The 17,739-nt window shown below is 31.0% G+C and overlaps 1 protein-coding gene across 1 annotated transcript in view; it reads right to left on the reverse strand.

The window, feature by feature from the left end:
* Positions 1-17,739, reverse strand: part of LOC125075841 (proton-coupled amino acid transporter-like protein CG1139) — a 40,679-nt gene that overhangs the window by 2,062 nt on the left and 20,878 nt on the right. Inside the window, exons 2-7 of the mRNA XM_047687645.1 lie at positions 8,042-8,121; positions 6,772-6,906; positions 1,598-1,870; positions 1,139-1,499; positions 556-737; positions 1-40 (exon numbers count right to left, since the gene is read on the reverse strand). The exon at positions 1-40 is cut by the window's left edge and continues 136 nt beyond it. Of these exons, the coding sequence (XP_047543601.1) occupies positions 1-40; positions 556-737; positions 1,139-1,499; positions 1,598-1,870; positions 6,772-6,906; positions 8,042-8,121 (1,071 nt within the window). The remainder of the gene's footprint in view (positions 41-555; positions 738-1,138; positions 1,500-1,597; positions 1,871-6,771; positions 6,907-8,041; positions 8,122-17,739) is intronic.

Consider the following 17,739-nt stretch of genomic DNA (forward strand, 5'->3'; position numbering starts at 1 on the left):
AATAGCAAACGCCAAAAGACCTTGAACAACACTTGCAAGCCTAGAAAAAAAGATTGTTATTAGTATATCTAGTATCTAAAGAGCGTAGTAACCAAACATTAGAATACTAAATACAGTTATTTTGGAATTTAAGATATAATATTATACCCATTTTGGTATATGTAATGTTGGACGGGCAAATGGGCCACAAAAGTGGTCACCTCCGCTGAAAGAAATATTAACCATTCCCTATATCGCACCAATGTGTCACCAACCTAAGATTTTATGTCCCTTGTGCCTGCTCCGGCTCACTCACAATACTATACATCTACATATGCTAAATACTGCTGTTTGTCCGTAGAATTTCTACTGAGTGGGTGAAACCTACCTAGAAGGACTTGATCAAAGCCCTACCACCCAGTCTTAGAACCTTCATTTTGTTGAACAAAATTCATGTAGATTCAGAGTCTCTATTATTCGGTCTATAGATCAAGAGGATTCATTGCTTTACTATTAAAATTAATACGTATCTTGGAAGTAAACAACATGTAATTCTGTAAGGATAGTTATACTTACGTCTCAGTTTCGGAAGGCAGATTGAGAGTGATGCTGCCCTTCGCAGCATTGCCATACTTCAGGTATCCAAACAGGCCCATACCAATGTACAAAATTATAATGCTAATCATGGCACGGTTCAGGACTCCACAATTTCCAACAAAGTCCTTGGGCGTCTTCATCTCGTTTTCCAGCGGCATAATCTAAAGGACGAGATATTTTAAATACTTATATTCCTTTAATAGATATAATCTTATTTTATCGAATCGTTCGGCCAGCCAGTGTTTTAGAAAGTTAAGAATATAGGCACTGGCTTGAAAATATGTTCAATTTAATTATTAAAATTATTTTCAAGGATTTACAGTTTCACAGTTTAGAAATAGTTTTTTTGTGCTTGAGAGCAGTATGTGATTCCCGTTAATGACAAATTTTACAATATTGACATAGGTACATATAGAATAGCGTCATATCTCCCATTCTCTTTCATCTCGATTACATAAATTATTTAAAAAATATCTTAAGGTGATAATCAAGGCCTTATTTGAGTAAAGATATTTTTTTTTTTTATGAATTGAATAATAAAGACTTTATTTATTTTACTTACCACACCAATGGCTTCCAAAGCGAACAACACAGTTCCAAAGAAGAGTGGGAAATCAGCGATCTTCCCTGCGGGATATTTATCCTCTAAAACAGGAGCTTCTCTGAACAAGTAGTACAGGATAATGCCGAAACTGACGATAGTGACTGCATTGGCTATCGCCGAGAAGGGTGCCAAGTATTTAAGATCTCGAACCCAATTCATCAGTACTAAGGGCAGCAGAATATACAACATGACTTCAACTGCAGTGACTTTCAGGTCGAACTGGTTGTTTAAAATGTATTTAATGTTTTCGGACACGAACACCACATATACACAGCACGTACCAATCTGGTAGATTAGCAGAAATACGTTTACTACATTCCTAAAAAAATTTAACATATTTATAGATTAAATATTTACTGAAACTTAAAATAAAATAGTACTCATCAATTAGTAATAAATTACAATTTGGTTACTTACGCAGCATAAGGAGCACATGCTTTGCACCAGTCAGGGCCTTCTGAAAGAGCCGCTTCAGCGACCGCTGTGTATGACATAGAAGGCACTTTCCGCCGCTTGCATAGAACGTAGCACGAGTCAAGGAGAACGTGAATGCAATAGGTGCAGAGTACTCCAATGACGAGTGTCCCGATCGTTCCAACCACATATCCTGACTTTGCAAATGCGTGCGGCATCGCTAGTATACCGGTACCTAAACTTCCCTTTAGCAAATGCAGGAGTGTTTCTGTGTTCCTGTAAGAAACAAGTATTTTTGTTAAATTATAAATATTTCGTTTTTCTCATGTATTTTATAAAACATACATTTCGTGATGTATTATATGTGCATTATAATGCTATTAATAATAATACTTTATTGTTATTGTGCTCTTGTAATAATTGTTTCCTATATAGTTTTCCTATACAGTATCGTGATATCTGAATATCCTTCATTGGAAATAAACACATTATTAATTGCAACAAGAATCGTAATACGCCTAAATAGTTTATCAGTTTTAACAAACCAAACTTGAATTATCTAGAATAACAAGTAACGTTACAGCTTATATAAACTAAGGTATTGCAGCAATAGATACTATCGCTAAATATTGCCTCATATCCCTTTATTAACAGTATGTATTACTTGTCTAGGCAGGATTTCGAATGAAATCTAGATCTAGTATTACATGTAAAGTTAGAGTGAATGTAAATTTCAATTACACATTCAATCAATACGTTTAAATGACATAGCATTGATTCTCTAACCGTTATAAATATCTAGACACGCGGTAGCGTGTCAGCCAAGTTCTAGTAACAGAACTGGCTAGTAGCACCGTGTGTAATATTACACGAACCATTTGGAGCCACTTTTGACCTCCTCATAACTCAAAAACTATTTGACATAGATGTATCAAATTTGGCTCATATATTGAGACTCGCGAGATACATATGTTTTCCAAATTTCATAAACGCATCTCAAATGGTTATTTAGATATTAACGTCTAAAAATCGTCATTTTTATCACTGACTGACCTATAGATCAAAACTATATCCTACTTCCAGGTGACCTAGAAAGTTCAAATTTGGCATGCAGGTAGATAATTAGGCCAATATAAAGGAAAAAATCTGAAACTGGTAATTTTTTATCATTTTATTATAATTTTTCATTTTATTGGGTCTATAGGAACACTTATATACTTAGTTCCTGTAATAACTGTAATAATAAAAAAATTATGTAAGAACCAGCAATCAAAACTTATGACAGCCGGTCTTCATGTGGATTTTAAGGTCTTCACGTGAATATATAACAAGTTGAATACCACCCTTAAGTTTTTAAATCCAAATATTTCCGTTTTAGTACTTATGAGTATAGCCGACTTTCGTATTTATTACGTTATTAACTAGCATTTAGCGCACATCAATGGTGCCAAATAATTATACTTGAAAAAAAAATAATAATAGGCATTTCGGTACACGGCGCGCGACGCGACGCCGGAGCAGCGGGTTAGGAGCGTTGCGATTAAACCTTACCGCGGACGTGTCTGAGCGAGTGGCAACCGCGCTCATAAGAATTATTTCAATACCTTCCGATGGAAACTGCCTAGTCTATTCGACTGCATATTTTTTGTTTGAGTATACTAGTATACAACAATAAAATAGGTTTCGTGAGATTGTAGTAGAGTATGTATATCGTAACTGGAATGATTTAAGTTTGTACTCTAGCGCTACAAACGGGGATCCTTATTGCTTGGAAGAACAGTATCGAGCAAGCATGCTGATGTCAGCAAAGGACTGATGAATGGGTTCAGTGGAAAAATAGAGAAGGTACATTGGGGACGTCGATAACAGCAATAGCGCACGTAAAATAACAATTCAATTTAAACATAATTTAATTTGCGAACTAGAAGTCAAAACCAAGTTACAGATATTAAGTAATGTACATATATGTTCAAAGAAAATAATTCTCTATTTGCTTAGCATATTCTACTATTATACACAAATTACAAGGCCTTCGCCTTGACGGTGCTCTTTTCGACATAGGCTCCTCTATATTAAGTAAAGAGCAGGCTTACGTTGGCCTCTCTAGAGTTAAAACCTTAGATGGAGTACATCTTATCAATTTAGGTCCAATTCAAATCAAGACACAAGAGAGCTCTATTGTAGAGTACAACCGTCTGCGCACGTTATACCACCCCTACTTGGCCAAATTAAGTATAAACAGAAAACGCGTAAAAAAAAATCCGGACACTGAATGGACAATTCACTCGAACATTTCAGAGGTACCTACAAGAAAAATAAGAACGTATCAAAAAAAAGACAATTATACCCCGTAAACGTAGGAAAATAGAATAGCTTAACAAAAACCATTTGGTATTAATTTTGTTATTAATAAGTACCTATTAATAATTTATATACAAAAAGTAGTGATATCCCATCAAAAACATAAATGTAAAAATGAGAGCCAAGTTAAATATTATGATATATACCTTGGTTGTTGACTTCAACGACAAAAGAAGTGAGATCTAAATTTTTGCCAAGTTAAATAGCCCTTCTGAAATTTATTTATAACTACATAAAAGAGCATTTCTTCTTATAACTTGGGATAATATATTGTTGCCTAAGGTCTGACTTGGCTAGTTCTCATATGTTTATAAACACAACTTGTAGTTTGTGTTTAAAATAACAAATTATAACTCAGAACATCTAAGAAGAATGGAGGACAGCTCAGTATTGCTTAGTTAGTATATACGTACATTAAGAGCTGCGATGGTCCAGTCACTAGAAAACATGAATCTTAACCAGATATTGCGAGTTCATATCTAGACAAGTACCATTGAATATTTGCGTGCTTAATTTGTGTTTATAATTCATTTGTAAAGGCTTAGAACTTACGAAGGCTATAATATAATTCTTATATGAGAACTAGCCAAGTCAGACCTTAGACAACAATATATTATCCCAAGTTATAAGAAGAAATGCTATTTTATGTAGTTATAAATAAATTTCAGAAGGGCTATTTAACTTGGCAAAAATTTAGATCTCACTTCTTTTGTCGTTGAAGTCAACAACCAAGGTATATATCATAATATTTAACTTGGCTCTCATTTTTACATTTATGTTTTTGATGGGATACCTTTTATTCGGTTTGTTTGTTCAAACGTAAATCGATTAATCATTTACATTATTCAGTTGCCATACTAGCTAATGATATAAGGACCTAAACATTTATTGGTGTTTTTAGTAAATACTATATTATTTAATTATTTTAATAATCATATCTAAATTAATTAAAATAGTAAGAAATATTTGCAATAACGCGTTTAACAATATTTTTAGGTATTAGGTATTATGGCAGTACGTAAGTTCATAACCTCCTATAATATATTGCTGATGAAAGTATTGAATTACGAAACATACTTGGTAGTTCGATCACGATGGAAATAAACACTAGGACCTTAATTCTTACGTTTAACCTTTCAAATTGCAAATGAAGGCAAATCTGCCTCGAATGATAGAAAAAAATACTTAAAATAGGATTTATCTAAGTAATAAAAATATATTTTATTTGAATCAAGGAAACATTTTTTGCTAATACTAGGTACGTGAGACCTTGATCTGATTTTGTTTTTCAGTTTAATCCTATGTTATTACGTCAAGATTCTAGTAATTCACATAAGGAAAAAAATATCTACTTATCTATATATATATATATATTATATATATATATTATAATATATAGTGAAAACGACGTGAAGGTAATTTTAATTTAGGAACGTGTTTATAATATACGACGAAAATCAACGAAGAGTTATGTTAATGACGAGTTGATGTTTGTATGTTAGTAATGTTACGCGTCGTATTGACAAATTCTATGTAAGTTTATTACTGTTTCTTGGCGGTGGGTGCGTGTAGGTACGTGGGACCTCATTTTAATAATGGTCACTACTGCCCTGATTTCGCCTGGGTAAAATACAATAGTTATATTTATTAGATAGTTTTTTTAAGTTATATAACAAAACATTTTAAAATAATCAATATTACATTAGATGATCTCTCTATGCGTACTCAGTGCACGTTCAAATATTTTTTACGCGTTGTTATTGCATCTTGTGACATACATAATCCTATGTGATAAATAAAAGCAACTACACCTAATACTAATAAAATATTTTTTTCAATATACTTTATTAAATTACAAATTAACAGACTACAAAAAATTAACGGTGGTGTTACAAAATTATTTTAATCTATGTCACGAGGTCGGATCTACGTATCAAATATAATTTGAAAATAGCTTGAACACAAAGAGACACAAAACGAATCTCAATAATAAAATAAAATATATCACAAGGAATTAAGAAACGGATTTTAACGAAGCTTAATAAATTAGTTAAGCTTAAATTCATTTTTAAATAATAAGTATAAAAAATCCTATTGAAAATCTAAATATAGAGCTACCTACCTGTAGATATAAGTAGCCTCTTATAGGTACATTCAAATCTCTCTTATATCGTCATTTAACATTATTATTTATTTAATTAATTATAAAATATTATGTCATTTATATTTATTATATATTATTTACGATTTCATTTATTTATTCTGTTTAAAAGAAAAGTCCAACGTGAACGACTTTAAGGCGCTGTTATAGATAATAGTTATTACATTAAACGTCATAATTAATTCTCTAGAACATGAGCTGAGTTGTAGTTTAGTACGTTGTTTTTATAACAATGTTAGACGAGATAAATAGGAAAGTCCTTGTCGCCCTAAGATATGATGGATCGTTGAGGAAATTAGGAAGAGGAAATGGCCGAGAAGGTTGAATACCCTGATTCATAGCAGGCCGTGTTGTGAATTTTTATAACTCGATTTGACCGGTCAAGGGAGACGACTCGCGAAAGGTTTCGATTGTATGGTTACATAAATGTCACGATATTAAAACGAGTATTTAGTAAATGTCGCTTAAAAGATGATCAACCTTAATTATATGTATTGTTTATGTGACGTTCTGACGTTAAACACTAATCTCTTTCTTTTTGTCATGATTGAATTGACATTTAAAAGAAAAACACAACATTGTTTATCTAATTTATTTATCCATGACAATATAATATATTTTTAGTACCTAATTAAAATAGATTCTAATTACTTACGTGGTAGGATGTTCTACGACTCTGTTGTCATAAGGTTCGTATTCCTCGACTTCTTGGAGGTTCTTTTCCTTCATGTTTACGAGGAATATACCTTTGTCTCCTGGCTTCTTCTTCTCATCTTTAACTGGTGATAAACTGAAAAAGATGTTCACATACAATATATTTTTCTCCATGAACCACATTGTATTGGGATATGTATTTTATTAAAATCTAATATTTTTATCAATTATGTTTACGCACTTGCAGAAAATAGATCATTGGTATATAATGTAAGACAAATCCAGCTTATTATGATAAGTACACGAGTAAAAAGCAATGTAATTGCTAAATTTTAATTGTAGTCGTATTAACAAAATAAATAATCACGTTATTTTTAAAAAGTATAGTAGATTTTAAGCGGCGTCGGTAAATCCAACTTACTTTGCCATTTTCGATTGCTAGGAGACGAGAAACGTTTGCGGCTTATTGATTTATAGATGTTATTTTAACGTGACTCAAGGTTGCATTTTAAACGATTTAAACTATTTAGTAAACATTACGATTATAATGTTAAAATATTAGATTTAGTTGTTTTAAAAATAGCATGATATTAATATTATGTTAGGCCAGCAAACTACAGAATATAGAACGAAGGCCACAGAAGTCATTTTGGAAATAATTTACGACATTATATTTCTCAGATTTGTAAAGGTTGATAAACAGCAGAATTCGATATTGAAAGTATGTTTTTCTGTGACCTACATTTACGGTGATTCGATATAATTTAATTATAGGATCGCGTAATCGAATTCAGGCCATTAAATTTCTTAGTGCAGCCAATTTTATTTGACGAATTTAAGAACATATACAAAATATAATTCATTTACATATATAGAATAAATTTTAATATTAAGATATATTTTTTATCTGGTTTTAAATCGTAGTGTTTTAACTTCCTGCATAAATGTGTATACCTATTATAACGAAGCTTCATAAATTTATATATTTTGTTTTTTATTGAGAAAAACTTTCATTAGATCATACCGAAGAAAATTTTACTTTTTTATTCAGTCTCTTATGACTCAGAGGAAATTTGTGGAAGAATTAAGATACAAATCAATTAATTATGAATTCTCATGGAGTTTTAACAATAAACAAAATACAATGAGCCATTAAGTCGTGACGTCAGAAGCTTGTTCGGATGTCATGCAAACATCGTCACGAACTAGATTATTAGTTTTAGTGACGTTTATCTAAAAAATATCATAAACAATACCCAGGTGAAGTTTACCTTTGTGGAAGAAAATCGTCGGGTTCGAAAGAAGGATTGACCATCGGACCGCTCTGTCTTCGGGCCCATTCTTCGGCTTCCTGAAAAAGGAAAAATAACTGAGTTGAGAAATGAGCATAAAACTATAACTATGTTTATCGTTTGAATTTAATTTGTTGTCAAGTGTAATTTCGTATGGTATAGAGTATAATGTTAAACAATAACTGAAACGTTAATAGTTTAAGTTTACCCCCTTGGGCTATTGTCGTCCCCAATCCTAGCACAAACTTTTATCCTGAACATACAGGTCATAAAGTGGCTCTAAGGGTAGGAAATCAGAGCACGATGGACTGTTCCGCGTAAACGGAGTTTATGCGGGTAAAGTCACAACACAGCTATCATATGCTTACGTATTTTTTTGTATATAGTGCCGTAAAAACCGCTAGCCACCCACGCTAAACTAAATGGCAACGACATCATCAAATCCCCATAACAGTAATAAGTACAATGGAACACTATCTGTGTCGATGTACTCAAATTGATTTGACATTTTTCTTGTCTAAGTTTTTTTTCTACACCCGTGTTTGCCTTCAAGGTAGATAGCATCAGTTTAATTGATGGAAATATTGGTTAAATCCTTAAAAAGATTTTTTATATTTCTATATATTTTCTTGAATATGTTGATTGGCTTAGAAAATATGTAATATGTATATAGCTACTTTTTAAAATAAATGTATATATATATTTTTTAAATAGGTATCTAAATGTTGAAATTTCTGAATAATATTCAATAATTGTACACCGATACATGGAGTTATAATGTGAAATTAAACTAAATCTTTATCTTGGTGGCTTGATGTAAGAATAAATTGTCAACTTAGTTAACAACATTTTTATTAAATGCTCACATGTTCCCGTTAAAAGCATACATATATTTAAAGTAAATCTGTCTTAGATCATAAGAGCCTTAAAAAACTCTATTTGTTATTAATGTTCTTTGTTTTTTTTTGTTTTATTAAACTTTAAAATACTTTTTTTGAAATCCCAATTTTATATACTTTGATTATCTATTAATTATATAATGTAATAGTGGAAACTTTGGCTTATGTAAGACTTAGTTTTGGTATCAAATGTTTGTGTGTTACACTATGCTGTATGTTTCCCGAAAGTAAAATATAATAAAAGTATAATTATAGTGTGATAACTGGGTCCAAAAAATAACAATGCTCGTCGTGATGTAGTATTATAACGTTACTTACATATTTATTTTTGCCTAACTCAATTTGTTAGGAATCTTGTGCTAATGAAGATTGCGCGAACATATTATTGGTGAAAAATTCTGACTTACTTGAATATTTACTAACACTTATTTAAATATTTTGTTCGCTTAAAATGTGTGATTTCTAAGAAACGTTCTATTTTTATAAGGAAAGAATGGCAATTTTTATTATTTAAAGTTTGAATTTATTTACTAATGCCTTATAATATTAGCATGTTTTGTAAATATATTGGTACATAACATACTTAATAGTATACATAAACGATAACACAATTATTCATTAATTGTCGCGGTTTGACCTTCTAAGAAGGTAGAAGCACAGATCCTAATACATAGTTACCATGGACATAACTGTATTTGAACATATTATGTACAAATTATGCACTGATGAGAAGAATCAACTAAATAGCTGGAAGTGTTAGATTATATTCGTAATCAGAAAGTGGGAGGACAGCTCAGTTACAAACAAGTTGAAAACTTAAAGCGTTTCATTCGACATCATGAAACGACATCTTCGTTTTTAATAGGTCACATAAATAACTATATTAACCTTTGCAGGCTTTAGATATTGGCTGTGTAGTAAATAAATTAAAAAAAACTAGTGGTTGGTCGTTAGGTGTAAGGCATAAAGTAGATAGCCTACGTCCTTCGTTGGGGTTCAAACTTGATTGATACCAAATTTCATCAGACATACAGACTTTAGGCAGAGTCACTTTCGCATTTATAATCGATATTAATCATTCTATTCATCACCTACGGAGAACATTAAAAGTAAGATAAGATAGCACTAAGATTTTATGCTATTTCGACATGAAGTATACTGGATTAACAAACCTGCAAAAAGGGGTAACGCAATAGAAACTATTGCTATAAGGCGTTAGAATACTTTGGGTTTGCATCTAATGTGACGTTGACGAAGAAGGTTTTTGTTTTGAATATAAAATATATTTGGTATCAGTCATATGTAAATATATACATTTAAGCAATTAATTTACATTTTATTTGTTGAATTCTTACGGTTATAAAGGATCATCAAAACAGGTTCAAGGGCTAACGACCTGTAGCCGTATTAAATCGTTCTTAAAATATTTTTTAATACGCTATTTATGTCTTATATATGCATGCACTTAATGTATTGAGGAATAATAAATATGCCGAAGTTATGAACTTATGTGGTGACACACTACAATTACATTAGAAAATCTTAATTGATATAAATTATACATTCAAGGAATCTATTAATTGTGATAACTGATTAAAAATCTATGATATTTTATTAAAATAGCTGTGTTTGTTATTCATCTCGTGCTTAGTCGTAAAGGAAATGAAAAATCGTGAGAAAAACTCCACGTGTCGAATGAAATTCACATGCTTAGCTCTGGAGCCTCAAGTCTTGTTTTCAAGAGAAGAAATGGTCTTTGCCAAGTACTCGCCGTTACTTTTATTGAAATTACTCATAATTGGAGCTAATGATAGGTCCTTAAATTATATTTAAATATTTGACTTTAATGGATTTTCTTAAATAATACACAACTCATCGTTTATAAGTCGCGGTGACTACAGCGGGTTCAACAACACTTTTATTGCTGTACTTTTATAATTAAAGAATAACATACATAAGAAAAACATTCAACAACCTTCATACTTAGTATTTTACAATTGTACCGATCCGTGATTATAGAAGACCCATTACAATTCTAGTAGTATACAGCATAAACGACTGCACATTTATCATACAGCTTACTTGAACCAACTGTAATAAAAAACGAGAAACGGACACAACATCCTATACCTAACAAAATTAATTTCATTTCCTCTCCTCATTCAACGCAACGAACCTTAGAGTGCTGTACCTTAGCCCGATTACTGAATGAATCACGAGCTCGTGTTACAACACACGATGTTTATGGCAGACTTAGACCAAAATAGAATTAGTGAGGTCAGGATATTCCTAGCGCAAATTGGATCCCCTTCGACCTTAATTCCGTAGCCGACTGTACACGTAACAACTGCCATCCTGTATGCAAATGTCTCAATTATGCTCTATCGGATATTGTTCGCCACAATCAATTTAACTAGTCATCTATATTTATCGGTCTCAGAGTACTCATTCATGTGATTTTGTTTATTTCCTCTGTGACTCGTTTATTTGATTTTTTTTTCTCAAAGTGATTGCGCTAGATCTTGAAAGGCATAAAATCTCCTGGCGCATTTTGTTCACCTGTTATATGTAAAATGTATGTGTTAGTATGTGTGGATGAAATCTGGCAACTGAACTTTAAACCAGTTTATTTATTGAGTTAGAATTTTGCGCACGCTTAATTAAGGTGACGTTTAAATGTAGTTTGTGTAGTCAATATTTTAATATGGAACGCCTACAAGTACATATTTATTGGTTTAGAAGTACCCTGTATTGGTTTAGAAGAGACACCACTGCAGTAGAGATATTTTAGAAAGTAATTCTTATAAGGGACTTTCTGTACAAAATAAATTTGTTTTTAAAATATTTCTTTAAAACAGTTTAACTAAACACGGTGTTTACTTACACGTATATGATTATATATATTATGTATCCCATACTTTATGTTCACTAAGATTATGATAAATTTTGTGCTTAATACGGTAATTTCGACATTGGTTAGTGGTTATAATTTGCTGAGAAATACTAAAATCTCAAGTATATAATTTACATCAAGTATTTCAATGAGTAGCCAAGAGTATATTTTTATATGATTTTATCAGTTTAAGTATGTCAGCTACTTTAACATACAAGTAGTCCTTGACGTTAATTTGAGAAAATATTGCGTACCTTATTTTATAGAGGTTCATCCATATATAATAATATATGTAGGTAGTAATATAATTGAATATTCATAATGCCATATTTAATGTTTATATTAAAATAAAAATATTTGTTGTGTTTAATATTGTTGTTGTTTTTTCTCTCTGCTTTGCTAAGACATTCATCCGATTGTGAACTTTCGTGGATTGTTCGTAATACATCCGCGAACATTCTTGGCCGAATAAAAACTATAATAATCTTTTTCCGTATGTTTGTCCTTCAATAACGTTTTTATTTTAGTCGTGAAATAAACGCCGGGTAATTAGAATAGAATAAAACATGAAAATGTGTTTTGTGTTTGTGTCCTTGTTATATTAAAGATTCATTAAACATGATTTTGATTTTCATAGATTATTCTTACATCGCTGTTGTTGACATAAAATCCATAAAAATGTTTATTATTTAGTAAAGATACTACTTGAACGAAGTCGCGAAATGATTATGTCGCTCATGAAATAATGTTGGAAATGAAATTAATATTTAAAAAAAAACTAGTTTTACATATTTTTTTAAAGTCAAGACATTGGGATTCGGGTTGATAACGAGGAAGCAGTGAGTGAGTTTACACTTAAGATTTAGTGTATACAATTAAATATAAGCACGTAGGTAACTTAAAAGTTGAGTAAATTAAAAACCTGTCATTAAAATGATCATCTACGTTATTAAAAAAGTAAAAGAGATTATTTTTGAGGAATCTTTAGTGAATAGCACTGAAGTAGTGATTGTGCAGATAATGTTACGTTAGTGGTTACGTTTGAAAGATTCATTAGTTACAAAATTGCAATAAATAAAATCAACATATATTGTAACTTTGAAAATGTTATAGGATTATATTGCAAAATAAGTAATTTGGAAAGAAAATATACACTTTGATAAAAAAATAAAAATACTATAATAAACATGTTTTGGTGGATATAAAATACATATTGAAGTTTGGAACATTTTCTTGTTATAGTAGGTGCACACATTTTTACGTTACACGGATACATCAACTTAACATTAGATTTTAGAAGGAAATATATAAGTGAGTAGTTCTTATTAATACGATCACATTTTAAAATGTACGAAATGCACAATCCTAGTACTATTTTTAATTGACGCCAACAGACAAAATTGTTGTGACATCATTCATAAAATATTAAATTAGTTACAAATTGAGAAGTTAATGGAAGGTATTCTAGGTAGGATCATCTTGTATTGCTTAGCATTCGAACTTCATATGCATGCTCAATATTAAAAAAATCAACTAATGTATTCATTATGGATTTATAAATATTAACTACGATTACCCACATATGTTACATGTAATGTCACCATCATCGCAAAACTCATTTTTAAAACGACTTGATAGTAACTACGATAATGCGTTTTTACATTAAACTTGTTAAGTTTAACAAGGATTTAATGTATCATATAAAAATGTATATAACTTTATTTTCTCATAAAAACGAACAACGGGATTCCGTCACGTCCAGAACAGTCCGTCTTGCGACTGCGCCCGCTCAGCGAACTTTAATGTCATCGATCACTATCTCGTCGATATTTCGACGTTTTTACGGTCCATTAAACCGTGCCAACATCTACCTTGAATAACAATATTGTTCAATAATTATCCGACAGGAATTACGCGTTTACGTTCACATATATGAGATGAACCTCAGTTGTAAAGTGAAACGTTTAAGATAAGTTATCCAAAAGGTTGACTATATGGCAGCATAAAAATGGTACTGTTAAAAAAACCGTGATTAAAGCCATCATAGAAAAACATGAAAACAACCGCTGTCATTTCACCGAAGCGTGACATCTGTAAACAAGTGTAACTAAATACCGAGAAGTTGTATAGAATAAATATTTTTAATATCAAAATAATATGTAGTACAGTCATCCGAGATAATTTTAAAGTTAAACGGTGGTTAACATAATACGAATGTTTGCGTGTGAAGAACCTTGTACAAACACTGGACGGTTTACAAGTTATCATGATCGTTGGCTCCTAACAAACGGAAAATAACCAGTAATAACATTTGAATAATATTATAAATAATATAATAACTTCAAAGCGGCCTGTAGTTTGTTATTATTATTACATTAGTAAAGCAAAGGATGACAACAAATAAAGCGATTCGAATGTGCAATGTAGGTAGGTACTCGTAGCTTAGCGCCTTCATAAAATCTTTGAAATACAAACACATAGGTACTTATTAATATTTATTATATTTTAAAACTATCATTATTATTTGCGTGAATTACAACCAATCATTTTTGTACATATTAATATTTTAAGATATAAAATTCATTATCTTCATTTAATAATACGAGAACTAAAAATGATTACAATATATTTAATAATTTATTAAGCACTAAATATTTTTAAAAAGCAATGTTTTAAAGTGATGGTAGGACTTATGGGCAAGCCCGTCTGGATGGGTACTGGATTCCCCCTGTTCAACTTATTCTATTGCCTCCAACAACGTTGCTATGTATCAGATAGAATAGGATTTAGCCAGATTAGTTACAACCACAAGGTACATAACCTACGATAATTTTATTAGCAGCACCATTAGTGGATGACTATTATTACCCATCATTTGCAACTGTTGAGCATTGAATATTTATCTAACGTACCTATTTCATTTACGAGTGATGATTTGTGCACAAAAATAATATGTTATTGCTATTGTTTGTAAATGTTTTTTTGACAAAATGCTACTTATGTATCATAATGGAAATATAATAAACGAAATAGTCTCGTTTTGGAAGTCCAAACAACAAATAGCAAGTAGGTACCTATTCAGTTTGTTTGTCAATAAACTTTTATGTTCAAACATGCGTGTCAATCGAATTAGAGTTATGTATAAATTATTCGGAGTTTTGTTTATTCTTTATCACGGCCATGGCTTGTTGTAAGTTCAAAGTATCCGCTTTTATACGAAAATAGATTCCGTGGTATAGGCGGGAAAATCAGTTAGTTGCCAAGTTGTAATGACGTTTCATATCTCCATAACACTAGTTTAGCATAAGAAACAATAACACTTATAAAGATTTATAAAATTTTTATGGCACAGAGGAGTGTACCAACCGACCTTCACTGAGCGTCTCGGTAAATTTATATTTAGAATTTAACTTTTTGGTGTGAATGTAATCGGTACTGTAGAATTTGAAATGTTAAGTACATTAATATACCTTTCACTTCAAATCAAATATAAATTACATCCAAAATTAAAGAGATAAAGTATAGATCAAATTGCTTTTCTATAAGTTACGGCTGTGTCCAAATGTATCGTTACTCGATCCCTTTTTTATAGTAAATATTTTATCGTCGTCTTAAATAGAAATCGTCGGAAATTTGTACGCTTTTTGTCTGAAACGTGTTGTCATAAATCATTTTGAAAATTAAGCTAAGGTTAATGAATAACAATGAAGAACCCACGTATGAGTTCTCATTGAAGCTGTTTAAAGCAGAACAATTCATAACTTTCATATACTAACCCTGGTCTATTTTTTTTTAAATCATACATACCTACCTTAATTTTTAAGTGCCGATTACATTATGTCGAATTAATGATATAGAATTATTTAATTTTATTAAATAGAATGGTTTCGTTTCGAATGTATGATACAATATAGTAGAGAAACACTGATCATTTCAGAGGTTTCTAAAGTGATGTCGTAAATAAACACTTTTTTGCGTTTACATTGCAAACGCTGGCTGACCCTACGAGACAAGTAGATCAAAATAATGTACTGCAATATTGTACACCTTAATAAGGTCTTCAAAAAAGTCAATGGTATATTATATTAAAACCTGTGAATCTTGTAAGACATTCTGTAGTATATTTAGTATCAGCATTGCACCGTGCGAAGCTGGGGTGGTTCGCTAGTATATATAGATAGTAGATTGTTGTATTACGATGTGTAGTGCATCGTAATACAACAAATGTTAACTATAAATATTTTATTTAATAAGTTTTACAATTATTAAGGATAACGTCGTACGTATCAAGTATTCTAAGGAAATTATATGTAATTATTTTTATGAAAAAGCTTATATAATACAATCAAAAGTACGTAGTACAATTAGGACGAGGATTTGTATTCCGGTGGCGCATAATCTTCCTGCGTAGGCGTCTCTATTAATATGAATATCACCATTTTATATTAGTTTTTTTTTTTGGCATATAACATCCATACATGTAAGCAAATAATCTTTTGTTTCGAAATTTACGAATAATTGATTATTTTAGAACGAATTTTGCAATTCTCTACACCAATATTAAAAACACTTGGCCTGGTGTAAGAAAATTAAAGGGTGGTGTAAAATTATGTATTTTATATACTACCCACATCTGTGTCACATAGTATTTGTTAGCCGGGCAGAGATATCGTTACGAGGCAATATTGTGTAACAATATAAGTACTTATCTGTTAAACAATATCAGGAACTAAAACTCGAAAAAGACCTTCACTATAATCGTTTCGACTCGAGTAATTACCACAGAATATATAAATGCGAAAATGTAATTCTTGGTTCTTTACAAACCAACGACATAGTTTTTAGCCGGAAGGTGACAAGGAATGTCATTTTATATTAAATAAAAAGACATGATAAGTCACGTGTAAAATTTCATAGTTCAATATAGATACAAATTTATTAAGATTTTTTATCTTTATATGACACTTGACTCATTCCGTGTCTCCGAAGCAATTATTCCGCTAAGAGTTATTGTCACGAAACATATATTATATATATATTATGATTACTAAACTACGAGTATATCATTAGACTTGTATCATAAAAAAGTACAAAAAATAAAATGTTTGTAAAAACTCAGTAGGTAGATGCAGGTACCAGTTTAATCAACGAGATTTTTTTACTCGTCTAAAGTTCGTGCACATTTGAAATAATTTACGAACAACAATTTGCTTGCAGACTGTCTTAGGTAACGATATCTATATTAATGAGTATAATCTATGGACGTAGACACGTGTTTAAAATAATTGCAATATCAAAGTACAGTTACAGATATAGTCTATTCCAATCGAAGAAGGAGTAAAGATAAACAAGCCTTAGATTTATGTATGCCACGCTATTAGCTAATACCTCAGCTATATTGTGGTTGGAATAGACAATAGCTATATTAGATTCTAAATAAGAGGCAATTTTAATTATAAGTAATAGCTTCATTGGACGATTTACTTTGGATATTGAAAATGTTGAGCTTTTAATATTGTTTCAATAGGAACGAGTGTATTTTGGTTTTACAACAACAAAAAACCTCACACAATCACATATCTATCACGAGCAGCGCTTATACGGGCGTGCCAACCGACGTCAAAGCGACGCCAACGCGGCGTGAACGTCGGCGCAACTCGTAAGGAGTCGACGCCGGCGCTTGCCAACACTTTCGGTCCCTCATTAATCAGCATTTCACATATTTTTTGCGAAGTTTAGTTTCGTAAAATAACGATGACAGTATTCTATTGCAAATTTATCTTGTGCTATGTACATAATTTTACTAAAAATAGTATTTTCTCAAATTTGTAAACAATATAATTAGTCATGAGAAATTTGATTTCAAATGACTTTTAATTTCAATT

This window comes from Vanessa atalanta, chromosome Z, assembly GCF_905147765.1.
Source record: "Vanessa atalanta chromosome Z, ilVanAtal1.2, whole genome shotgun sequence".
NCBI lineage: Eukaryota > Metazoa > Arthropoda > Insecta > Lepidoptera > Nymphalidae > Vanessa > Vanessa atalanta.